General features: G+C 46.9%; 1 protein-coding gene across 8 annotated transcripts in view; it reads right to left on the reverse strand.

Moving 5' to 3' along the window:
• The window catches only part of CKAP5 (cytoskeleton associated protein 5), a 901,993-nt gene that overhangs the window by 744,643 nt on the left and 144,221 nt on the right, over nucleotides 1-13,129 (reverse strand). For all 8 annotated transcript variants that reach the window (XM_086959680.1, XM_086959676.1, XM_086959682.1 and 5 more), the window contains exons 8-9: nucleotides 9,402-9,515; nucleotides 9,067-9,171 (exon numbers count right to left, since the gene is read on the reverse strand). In XM_086959680.1, the coding sequence (XP_086815806.1) occupies nucleotides 9,067-9,171; nucleotides 9,402-9,515 (219 nt within the window). The remainder of the gene's footprint in view (nucleotides 1-9,066; nucleotides 9,172-9,401; nucleotides 9,516-13,129) is intronic.

The raw sequence follows: 13,129 nt of genomic DNA on the forward strand, positions 1-13,129 counted from the left end.
GCCCCCCCCCCACCCCTCCCGCTTCCATCAGCCCAGCGCTGGATTCAAGGCGGCTCTAGCGGACACCCCCGTCGCGCGCAGGGGCGGCTGAGGCAAGCTGAGAGAACACGGGCTAAAAGAAGCCCCCCCCCCACCCCCCACCCCCCCGCCCGCGACACAGCAGAGATGCGGGCTGGTGCACAGGTTGTACCGGGCTAAGACCTCGGCAGCAAAGGAGTCCCAGAGGCATCGGAGGGCAGAGAGGACACACGGCAGTACAGAAGCACAGGAGGGCACCCCCGGCAGAGGCGGCTGAAGCTCCGAGAGCCTGCCAAACCAGCAAGTAGTGTGGCTCACTGGTTAGAGGCGGCAGACCCGAGAGCAGAGGACGGCCCGGGACCAGGGTTCGATTCCCGGCGCGGCAGGTTTCTGGACCAGGGTCAGCGGACTCGATAATTCTCTCGCCTCGGTGCCCACTCTGATCAGCGTTCACACTCGGCAACTCTGGGAATTAGCTTGCCTCATCTTCACTAACGTAACTGCCCCACCAGACCGCCGGGGATGCCTGGTCTCACCCTGGAGATACCCATTAAGGGACCATCTCTCAGGGAAGCCAGGAAGGGTTTCGCAGCGGTCGAAGCGCCTTGGGACCCTCCGGGTAAGTAGTGCGCTATATAAATGCCTATACATTTACAACGCCCGCCCGCCACCACAGCAACGAGTCTAGCGGGCTAAAAGAAGAACTCCCCCCCCCCCCCCCCCCCCCCCCGCCCGCTACACGGCAGAGACGTGGGCTGGTGCACCGGTGTACCGGGCCAAGCCCTCTGCAGCAAAGGAGACCCAGACGCATGGGGGGACAGAGAGGACACACGGCAGTACAGGAGAATAGGAGGGCCCCCCGGCAGAGGCGGCTGAAGCTCCGGGATCCTGCTAAACCAGCACCGCCCGCCCGCAGTGAGTCGAGCGCCACTACTCAGGGTAATACAGGCTTGAAGCCCTGAACCATGCATGATCACGTAAATACATTCAACTTATTTCTGCAGAGCGGAAAGGACTGAGACACTCCTGGATCTAAAACATTGCAAATCGGAAGGGACTGAGACACTCTTTGAACAAAAACTCTGCAAAAATCTGCTGACAGACTCAACAGGAACACAGAGACTTAAGGTATTTATTTCTCCCTCCCGCCGGCTCACTTTTTAAACTACCTCCTTTGTTCAAAATGGCTGGAGCCATAAAACTGTATCAATAAATCCCCTCCGGTACCTCTGTCCACGAGGCTCCTCAGCTTACTCCCCCACACAGAGATAAGCATTCCTCCCAGCTAGCTTTGAGCATGGATGGTTCAAATAGAAAGTGAAATTCCTCCCCCTATGCTCAAAGTAATAGCAGCAGATAGAGGACTAATAACTCTATCCCCCTGCTTGTATGAATGGGAAGGGAAACTGCTCTTCCCTGCTATCGAAGCAACAGCAACAGAGGACTACTATATCTATCTCACCTATTTGGCGGCCATTTCTGACTAGTCTCTCTCTGAGGCGGGCTTCATTATCTGAACTTACACTAAGAACCTAACATGTTAGAATAATCTCAACTACCGATTAATTTGCGCGGTTAGGTTTCAACACCTTCTTGGGAAAGAATGTCTGCCTATTATTGCAGTATTATACTTCTACTTGTATTTTGAACTTTTGTAACGCACAGATTGCTACCTCATATATGAAAGAATGTCTGCCTATTACTGTAGTATTATACTTATACCTGTATTTTGAACTTTTGTAACGCACAGATTGCTACCTCATATGTTGGTTGATAACTAATGCCTATTTTTGCAGTATTATACTTATACCTACATTTTGAAAATTGCAATGCACAGATTGCCACCTCATACGTTGGTTGATAACTAATATCACTTCTGATTTGGATTTTTGACTTACGTACGTTATTGTTTGCATCTGTATCCTGTTCCTATACTCTATTAGTATTAGTAATCTACTTAAACTGGTACTCTGCACTATTCTGCACATTTCCGCAACCCGCACCTGTTCCCACTTCTCTCTCCTGGTATGCACCTACTGCTACCTCATAACATATACCTCTTCTTTATTCTGCATTATTCTGCACAGTTCTGCAAACTGCATTCATTCATTGTTTGTATTTGTATCCTGCTCCTATACTCTATCAGTATAATACTGCACATGTCCTCAAGCTGCACCCACTCCTGATTTTGTACTTTGTAACTTACTGTTGGCATCTGCCATACTGCACACTCTTATACTTTTGTTATGCTGGTTGATCACTAGTGCCACTTTTGTATTTTGTAACTTATTATATGTATTTGTTTCACTACACACTCTTATAACGAGGTATGCTGGTTGATCACTAGTACCACTTTTGTACTATGTAACTTATTGTATGTGTCTCTTTCCCTGCACATGTGTACCACTATAGTGCATTCTCCCACACCCACCTAAACCACTATCCCAACATCGATCCTATAGGCAATCACACATATAAAATCAACTACCCACCGACTCTCACCAAAAAAGCCGCTAAACGATTTAAACACAACTTCCTTAGGTCACACCCTGAAACCCCCTTTGCTGACACCTACTTCTCACCGGTCAATGGATCCCTGAACACTGATATCATCTTCCACACCACACGCAGAGCTCAATGGAGAAATGCGTTCCTCACCTTACTCACCGTCTCCACCACCAGGAAATCCGCTCACAGCCTAACTCTCTCCATCACGCCATCCCAACTCTTCCCTGGCAGAGCCACCATCACTATTTACAATAACGGGACCGTCCTAGCTCAATCCACAGACAGGAACCTGGAACTACTAGACAACTTGTTCCCCACTTTCAAAGAGCACCTCTCCAATTCGCGGACCAACACTCATCTCTCCTCCAGTCTCACCAACCATGACCTCACAGTTCCCACCACCCACAACCCCGCCAACCTACTTCAGCTCCAGTCAACCACTACACACTCCTCAATCAGGGACACACTTACCACCCCTGTCCTCCCATCTCCCACCCACGACACCTCTATCCCAGTTCTGCACCAGGCAACTGCCACACACGCCTCAAACACAGACACAGACCGTTCCCCCTCCTACACCACTCACACTCTTACCCCCTCTACCATCCCTCGGACCTCCACACATTCCATCAGCACTCCTCTCACACCTACAGCTGGCATTAACACTCCTCTCACCCCTGACAGCATAGCTGCCACCCACAAGGCACCTAACCTAGTCCAGCACCAGAACTACTCGCTTATTGACAAATCCCCCCGTTATCCCCCCCCATTCTCAGTCCCCATTACCCTCTAACCAACTACGCAGAACACACCTCCTCTCTCAATTTAACTCCCCCTCCCCGCAACAGAACACCTCCAATCCCATTTCCCCTCCTACTCTCAGCCCCCTTTACCCTTCCTGCACCCCCACCACTACTATCAGTCTCCCAGCCTACACCTTGACCCCCCCGCCTACCATCAATGCTCTCACTCATACCACCAATATCCTCCCTACCTCATCCACACCCTTCCCGCCCAAAACCTCTCTCCTCCCTAACACAATCACGAACACCAACACAACGCAGCCCTACTCGATCACCAGCCCACTCTCCCACCTGCACGCGAATTCCCGGGGCAGTCACTCACCTATGGCTGCCCTCCCCACCTACCCCAACATGGACTACATCATGGCCTCTCTCTTCCAGATCAAAGAAGACATACACAAAGAATTACTCTCCTCACACCCCATACAGCCCTCACCCACCTCCACCTCCCCTCTCAAATCGTCCCCTACCCCTCCGGCTGACTCCCACACTCAACACGCCCTACACCGGGCTCCAATCCCTACTCATAGCCGCAGCAACTGCCCCGTCCCCCGCGTCGCCCCTGCAACCCCTCACACAACTGCACCTCCACACCCAACTTGTCCTCCGCCCTTCCGATTAACTCTCTCACTCAACTCCCCCCCCAACCGGACCTCAATCCCAGCTCGCAATCGCAACAACCGCGTCGCACCCATAACCCTACTTCTGACCTCGACACACTCACCCTTCTCCGCTCCTATGACCCAGCCCCCCAAAATCACACAACCACGCCACACCTCACCATTCCCACGTTACACTCAAATCCCCTCAGACCCCCCACACAAAACAGCAGATCCTCCATCCCAAATAACCTTAGAAGAGTCCCTCTTTCTCTAGAACGAACTACCACCATCAACACACCCCGTCTCAAATGCACTCTCCTCAACTGCAGATCAGCAATGGCGGCGGAATGTTTCGAGGCCGATCTCTTATCACGGGATCTTGACCTAATCATCCTGACTGAAACCTGGTTAACTGAATCTGCGACACCTATAATGGGCATTCTGGTTCCTCCCAACTACCACATTATCAGGCTCGACAGATCAGGCAAAATTGGTGGTGGAATCGCATGCATCTACAGGAATAACATCTCTGTTATGAAAGTCAATTCCACCTCCCTACCATCCCCAACATTATGAGAATACATCTGCCTTGACATTATTAGTGAGGGCAAACCGATATGCTCTCTTCACGGCATTTACCACCCACCCAGGGACAACCTCATTTTCTCCCAACAAATTATGGATATGATTTCATCCAACTCCGGACGGAGTCTCACCCAAATATACCTTGGTGACTTCAACCTCCACTGGAACGATCGTAATGACGCGGTGGTAAATAGTCTTAAACATTTCCTTGATGCCCTTAACCTCACCCAAATATGCAACAGCCCAAACCACGAGAAAGGTTCTACCCTCGACCTGATCATCTCCAAAGAGGACTCTATCCAACTCGAGTCCATGCAACCCTGTGACTGGTCAGATCACCATATTGTCACATTCTTCATCAATGAAAAAGTTAAAGTTAACCCGGCTCAATTCTCCAAGCCCAAAGTCTGGAAAAGAGACACGAAAAAACTCAACCCAGGCTCTTTGCCCCCTAACAGCTGCAATCTCCTACTCCCTCCGACAGGCGATACGGATGTTCAAACCCTGACTGACCACTATCTCAACGCTATGACCTCGATAATTAATGAGGCTGCACCTATGCAGCTAAAAAGAGTCTCTACTAAAATCTCCAATCCATGGTACGACGGGAGTCTCAATGAGGATAGACGAGACATGCGATTGGCAGAACGTATCTGGAGATCAGATCCCTCTGCAATGCACCTAAAAGATCTGAAGAAAAAGAGAAACTCCTACTTCAGGAAAATAAAACACTCAAAATCAAACTTCTTCAGTCTCCAGCTCGACCAAGCAAAAAACCGCCCGAGAAAACTGTTTGAGCTAATCAGAACACAAGCCAAGGAGCAACCTCAACCACTCAGCACTGTGCGTGAAGCACCCTCCTGTGAAGACTTCGCTGCTTTCTTTATCCAAAAAACCGACAACATAAAAAGCGATCTCCTCATTGACGCAAGCCTCTACTCCAAATCCCAGTGCCCAGCACCCACTGAACCAAAAAACAATGCTACATGGTCGACCTTTGGCACATACTCGGAAGAAGAAATTGGCAAACTGCTCAGCACCCTGAAACCATCCAATCACCTCACGGACCCCCTTCCTGCTACCGCAGTAAAAGACTTTACCCCTTTGCTTCTCCCTCTCTGGACTAAAATTATCAACAGCTCTCTTCAACAAGGAAGCATACCTGACTCCCTCAAAGTTGGTCAAGTCACACCTCTATTAAAGAAACCTACAGCCGACCCCTCTGATCTCAACAATTACCGTCCCATTACCAATATTCCCACTCTCGCCAAACTGCTGGAAAAATGCGCACAACTACAATTGACTAAACACATTGAACAATTTGATCTCCTCAACCCTCACCAGTCAGGCTTCCGAGCAGGACACAGTACAGAAACGGCAATGACTCACATAATTGACGACGCACTTCAAATGCTAGACCAAAACAACACCTGCCTCCTCATCCTTCTTGATCTCTCATCAGCATTCGACACCGTTAAACATGAGAATTTACTAGAACTACTAAACACAAGAATGGGTTTATCTGGAACTGTTCTCAAGTGGTTCACTTCCTTTCTTCATAACAGATCGCAGAAATTCAAGAGCAACTACCTGATGTCCTCGCCAATACCTGTAACGCTAGGCGTCCCTCAAGGATCCTCTCTATCACCAACTCTGTTCAACCTAGTCATGGAACCTCTCACCACCCTGCTACAAGCATCCAATGTACACTTTCACATGTACGCTGATGACACCCAACTTTATCTCAAATTACAATCCCCCAATGACATCTTGCTCCTGAACGCAACGATCAGATGCACCCAATCCTGGCTTGCCGATAATCACATCAAACTCAATGCCCTGAAAACAGAGTTCCTTCTCATCTCACCGCCAGCGAAGATCTCCACCACTCAAGTTTGGCTTAAACACCTAACCGCACTCAATGTCCAACCCACCATCGTGGACTCAGCAAAATCTTTAGGCATAACACTAGACACCAATCTCAACATGCAGCAACATATCAGCAAGGCAACAAAGGGTGCGAACTTCCAGATCAACACTCTGAGGAAACTTAAACCCTTCCTCCCAGCCAAAGACTTCCAAACAGCAGTACAAGCACTAGTCAGCCCTCGAATTGAATACGGTAGCACCACCCTCTGCGGACTCCCCCTAACTACAACCGCACCATTAAGAGCTTCTCTAAACACTGCAGCGAGACATCACGGGTTCAAAAAAGCACTCCCATATCACCCCTGACTTGAAATCCCTGTATTGGCTGCCTTTTGAAGCCAGAATACATCTGAAAATCGCCTGCATGACACACAAGGCGATTCACCTAAACACACCCGGCTACCTCGCTCAGAAACTGACAATCTCTGGCAGAGCTAGAAACACTAGAGGCACAAACAATCTTCTGCTGAAACCTCGGAGATTCCGGAAGGAAAAAACAATACGCGCTCCTTCTCAGGAATGGCGCCTAGGATATGGAACTCACTCCCTCCCGAAACCAGGCTTATCTCTCCCACTACACTCTTCAAAAAAGAAGTTAAAGCTATCCTCATGGCTAAATACACTTGAGCTATTATCTCGAACTCTGTTTATACTCTGCACTGATTTGTACTACATGTTTGACCCCTTCGCTTATTTGTATGAGTTGCCCTATTTGCTCACATGATTGGCTTTGTAGCCACCTATTTGTACTGTTTGATCTATTGATGTATCTGTATAACTATGCTCCATCATGTACCCCTCTCTGTAAAGCGCTCTGATATCTGCGAAGATCTTGTCCGCGCTATATAAAACTTTCAAAATAAAATAAATAAAATAAAAAATAAATTTGTGTAGTGTAGAATACCACTTTGGAGAAATCTTTAGTCCTATGCGATCTCATTCAACAGCAGCTGGTGTTGTTTGGGGTGGTGAGTGAGAGATCACTTTAGTTTTTCTGCAAACTATCTTGAGGAAGCAGCTGCCGCAGTGCTTTTTTCATTACAACAAATTGCAGCTTTTGATCAAGAATAGGACAAAGCAAACTCCAAAACGAACATGGCTGAACAACTTATGTTTGCAAAACACCTGAACAAACAAGACTAGTGGAACGGTTTCCTACGGACAAAAGACCAACAATTGGTATTAGCAATGTCATGTTTGATAGAAATAAAACCCATGAATATACCCACAAGAACTTTCTACCAACCATTAACCATGGAAGTACAGTGGTGATAGTTAGGGTTCCTATGACTATGCAGGAGCTGGCCACCTCAATGCTCAAGTCCACCAAGAATAACTCTATAGGCCAGCACATCTTAGAGGAAAATGTGAGCCCACCTGCCCAATACCTAATGGTTAAACAAAAGGGCATCGAGCTTCAGGACAACCATCCAAAACACCACAGGAGCAGGGCTTCAATGAATGTCCTCAAACAAAACCAAGATCAAGCAATTTTATAGAGAGCGGGCAGAATGTTTCCAAGGCAATGTTAAAAATCTTAAAAGAAGCATTTCCTTTAAGATACTGCTATTAAACACAACGTGATTTTGTAAAGCACAAGTTTACCCAAGTGTATTTTGGCACTGAACAACAGATGTTTGCTACCCAGCTCAATAGTATTTTATTTGGTTTAATGACAGCTAAATTTGCTATTGTTTACGGGCAAGGAAGAACACACTCAAATGTGTTAGGCTGCTCAATCACTGTACCCAACATCATACTTACTGAAACAAACACTGCAGCTACTACACGCAAAACTTTCAACCAAAGCCTCAAGCGTGCAGTTGCCTCACTTGAGCTACTGATGTTCACACCCTGTATGCCAGACTTATGGAGTGCTCTTATATTAGCATCACTGAAACTCATCTGCCGTTCAAAACAGCTTAATACAGCAGCTTGGAAGGCAGAGTAAAGTCTACTGGCAAAGTAGAGTGCGAGCTCAGTATTGAAGCAGTTTGAAGTCGAAGGGTCAATAGTGAAGTGCATGGCAGCCAGAGGCAACAGCAGATTATCAAACCAGTTAGGGCCCCTGCCCATTTTTTCCCTTTTCTCAACAAATTAAGCTCCTGGGCCTTTATGAACAACAAGAAGATACTAAGTATTCTATCAGACTGCACTCAAATGTAGGGTTACCAGAACACCACACTTACACCCAAACCCTCCAGACTTGCACACCAGCACAACCACATTTCACAATCAAAGCAACATTAAGGGGTTTCAGACCAGCAGTAAGAACATATGAAGAATGAAAACGGGACCAAACAAACAGCAGTACACCTGCATCTGGGTTTATCTGGACAGGTGATTTGAGCAGGCAACTGGGGATCAACACGAGTGCAAAAGCGTTGGTAAGGAGCAGCAGAATGAATTTAAACGTAAAGGGATTGGTTGTGCAACTCCACTTGTTTAAATATAGGTTATGTTGGAATTTCATATATTGACACTGACCCTTGAGTTCAGAAATCCCAGAAGAACAAATAAGAGTTGTGCAGTATCACTGGAGTGCAGACACCCAACCACTAGACTCCGTGTTCCCATGTGGGAAGGCTATCCATCTGTACTAAGGAAAGTTTCACACTTACGTGTGTTGCATGGGTCCCAAATTTCTTGCGCAGTCCAGTGGCCAATCCAGTGAGGCATTTGGCTGCCAAAGCCACCAGCAAGACATTGGTATCCTTTGCAACAACCTGTATGTCAGAGAAAATACTATAAGTGACAAACCCTTTTCACCCTTCAAAGAAATGCCCTCCTATCCCCCACTCAATTAAAATGCAGAGCATCATCTGTTCCAACAAGGGAAGGAGAAAGCAGCAAAACAGGATTTCTCGGACAGTAAGTGCAAGTGCATTGAACAAGAGTCACAAAGCACCAAAGCTAGGTCTATATTATAGCACCACCACTAGGCATTTTTCAATACCTTCTTCAAAGCCTTAACCAAGTCTGCGTAGTCCCCGGCTTCTAGTTTGGGATTCTTCACCAAGACCTCCACGGCCTCCAGCGCCTCCTTCCTTTCTTGCCACTTTTTCGCCTCCTAGAACAAAAAAAACAAATTGGATAATAGTACAAACGCGCATATAGCCCAGCCCTCCCTGGGCATCAAGAGTCTAGAGATAATTCTACTATGGCCAGTCATGCTCTTCCAACTTCTCCCCTGTAAGGCTAACAAGCAGATGGTAAAATTCTCACTGCCTCCAGCTTGAGAACTAACACTTTTTTAGGATCAAAGCCTACCAGACAGTGCAGCAGCCAACCTAGGAGTGCACTCAGCCGATGGTTACCATTGGCACCGTTTTGTCACTGATATTTGCTTGCTTTCCATTTGCTGGCTCAAGCTTCATTGCCACCTATCTGATTGGCCACTACGGTTTGTCCACGACTGCTTGGTCTAGCAAAGCACTCCCTCCATGTCACTCTAGTCTACTTCTGAGAACATATATATGGAAAATGTTACTAAGCCTGTAGGCATCTGTTTGCAGCAGGTAGTTTTGTAGATTCACACGCACAGCATAGGTCCACCATCTAGTGCTAGACTCTGATCGGTGCAAGTTTTTTTTCTTCGAAGAAGTCTTTCAAAACACAAGTTAGAGACTTCTCTTGCATGGTCATTGACCCCGTCTTTAGATTGTTTTCCCCGCTTGATGGGTGATGGTAGAATGTGAAGTAAAGTGTAGTATAAAGCGATATCCACAGGAAAAGAGTTTTGTGAATGAACAGTGAAAACAACTTTAACAAGCACAGAAGTCCGGGGGGGTAGAGGGGAGGGAGGATGGGCGCATTTGATTCTACAGCACTACATACCACAAACAGATTTTTCGTCTGAGGCATGTGTGGCTGTAGATGCAACAGCTTAGCATAAACTTTAAAGCAGTTCTCCTCCATAGGCTGTGGTTAACCTGTGGGAGTTAGTGGTTTCAAATAGTGTCGGTAGAACTGGCTGACCAATGTTGGCAGGCCAATACATCCAAGTAGGTTTTGTGAATGTATGCGGGGAAGACCATGTAGTTGCTTTACATATGTCAGCTACAGGTATGCGTCCTAGGAAGGAGATTGCAGCTTTTTTATTTTTTTTTTCAAATAAAAAGAGCTCTAGGAGGAATAGGTAAAGTTCTTTTAGCTTTAGCATAGCATGTTTGGGTGCATTTAACAACCGATCAAGCAATGGCAGATTTCGAAATGGCCCTTCCTCGGAGTTTGAGAAAGTGACAAATGGCTGTGCTCTAAATGATTTAGTCCTGCCAATGCAATAATGAGAGCTCTTTACGTCTAAGGTATGGCGAGCCTTTTCTGCAACGGAGTCCGGTTTGGGTGGGGGCGGGGGAGACAGGTGGTTATATAGATTAAGATCGAATTGTGGGACCAACTTAGGATGAAATTTGGGGTTGATGCAAAGTACAACCATAATCTTATGTATTTGGAAGAAAGGATCTACAAATGTTAATGCTTGAAGCTCAGGGACACGTTTGAGTGAAGTGATAACAATTAGGAATGTTGCCTTTCAGGATAAAACCTGCAGCGGAGAGGAGGGGTTCAAATGGAGGACTCAATCTGAATAGTAGAATATTGAGTTTCCATGTGGGCTGGTGAAACTCTTGAAGAAATGACAAGCGCCTCTAGGAAGGTTTTGACAACAAGAATCCTGAATAGGGAAGTGTGTTCCCTATTTTGAAGCTATGCAGATAGCTCTGTTAGGTGTAGCCTTAAAGACATAAAAGCAACACCTGATGGATGGAAATGAAATAAGTTGCAGACAAGATCTTATATCTTAGCCGCTAATGGATCAATGTGCTTGGACTGACAATAGTAAACCAATCTTTACCTTCTGGCAGCATAGTAGGTAGGCTGCTACATTGTGGGAGATTGAGGTAGCCAAATTCTAAGACTTAAGGTGCCCGACTGCAAGGTTGAGCAATCTGGGGTCTGGATGTCAGATTTCCCCATGGTTCAGAGTAAGAAGATCCTAGCTGTTTGGGAGTGGTTGGAGGGGGGGGGGTGTATTACAGAGATTGAAAAGTGTGGTAAGGATTACTTACTTACCTTTAATCCTAGTTCTCTTCCAGGGGTATCCTCATCAAAGTCATAAGCATTACAATATGCCCGCCCATGCGCGGGACCCCAGAAACACTATTATATGTGCCACAAATATATATAACCATATTGTTGCAAAGTCACCCTGTGCCCTGGGCACCCCCCAACTTTTTGCTGACTGGAACTGGTGGTAACTGACTGACTGACTGACTGACCCTGGGCTCTGTTTAACCAGGCCCAGGGCCAGTGCCAAGCCAATAGGAACACATTAGCACAGTTAGGACACCCAACCTACACTAGGGTACACTTTAGTATGGCGGGGTACCACTGTAGTTGGCATGACCTACCACCTAAGCCCCTAGTATGTAATAGGGCAGGGGATTGAAACTACCTAGAAGTCCCCAGTGTCCTGGGGCAGGGTAGTTTAGAGGCCAGCAGATTCTCTGCACCAGCATGTGTGCAGTGCTGAAGCAGGAGGTCAGTTTAAAAGCTGCACTGGTGGCCAGGACAGTTTTTAAACCTTAAATTGTGCCCAAACTCGACTTTGGGGGTAGGGGCCCTTAAAATTTAAAAACCTACCATGTTTTTGCATATTAGGGACCCCCAGGGTCACCCCATGGTAATAAAGGGGTGGGGGGGTCAGTTATCTATAAGGAGCGCCCTTATAAAATGAGTTTTTAGAAGCCTGGGTAAAGTGAAATTTTACATTTCACTCCCCACATTGTCTTAAAGAGAAAAAGCAAGCTGATGAGTCACAAGTCCTGGCTGTTTGCCGCTGAGTCACTTTAGGTTGGTGAAGTCAATTTGCTGGGTGAATAGGAATATGGAAGTAGGCATCCTTTAAGTGGAGTGCAGCCATGAGGTTGCCAGATTGTAACAAAGGGTGATATCCTGAAGAGTGACCATGTGAAAGTGCTTTAAGAGAATGTATTTGCTTACAGGTCGGAGGACCAAGATTGGTCTACGGGACCTTTCTTTTTGAAAACAAGCAAGTATAGTGAATAGACCCCTGTGCCTTGTAGGAGGAGTGGATCAGGCTCTATAGCTCATTTCTTTAGCAGAGCTTGTACTTAATCCTGGCGCAATTGCTGATATTGCAGGGAAAGTGTGGTTGCGAGGTGGAATTTTGGGAGATGAGGAAGTGGGCTCCACACAATAACTATGTTGGATAATATCTAGCAACCACTGGTTGAAGTGGATATTCTGCCAAGCAGGAAGCAAACCCTGTAGTCTACCCCCGACAGGTGCGGTGTGATCGGGGGGAATGATTGGGGAGTCAGGGCTTTGTGGTTGTGGCAGATGTCTTTATAAATCCACCCTTGCCTCTACTTCTGGTGTGGTTACCCCTGTATGAGCCTTTGTAGCAACACCTAGGCGAGATTGTTTTAGTCCACTGATCGGCTGCGGAGGTTTCAGGGTAGGTGGTCTTTGATCCTCCACTGTAAGAGGAACAGAGAAAGCAGCCAAGGTGAGATGGCGTCTGCAGCACTCCTAAGGCCTTAACGTCTCATCTTTCATCTTCTCAAGGAGAGTATCCACTTGAGGACTAAAAAGCTGAACTCCATCAAATGGTTGGGGCAGACGTTTTTGTTGTTCTTCAAGTTCAAAACTCAAAGCCAA

The sequence above is a fragment of the Lissotriton vulgaris genome, chromosome 2_2 (assembly GCF_964263255.1).
Source record: "Lissotriton vulgaris chromosome 2_2, aLisVul1.2, whole genome shotgun sequence".
Taxonomy (NCBI): Eukaryota; Metazoa; Chordata; class Amphibia; order Caudata; family Salamandridae; genus Lissotriton; species Lissotriton vulgaris.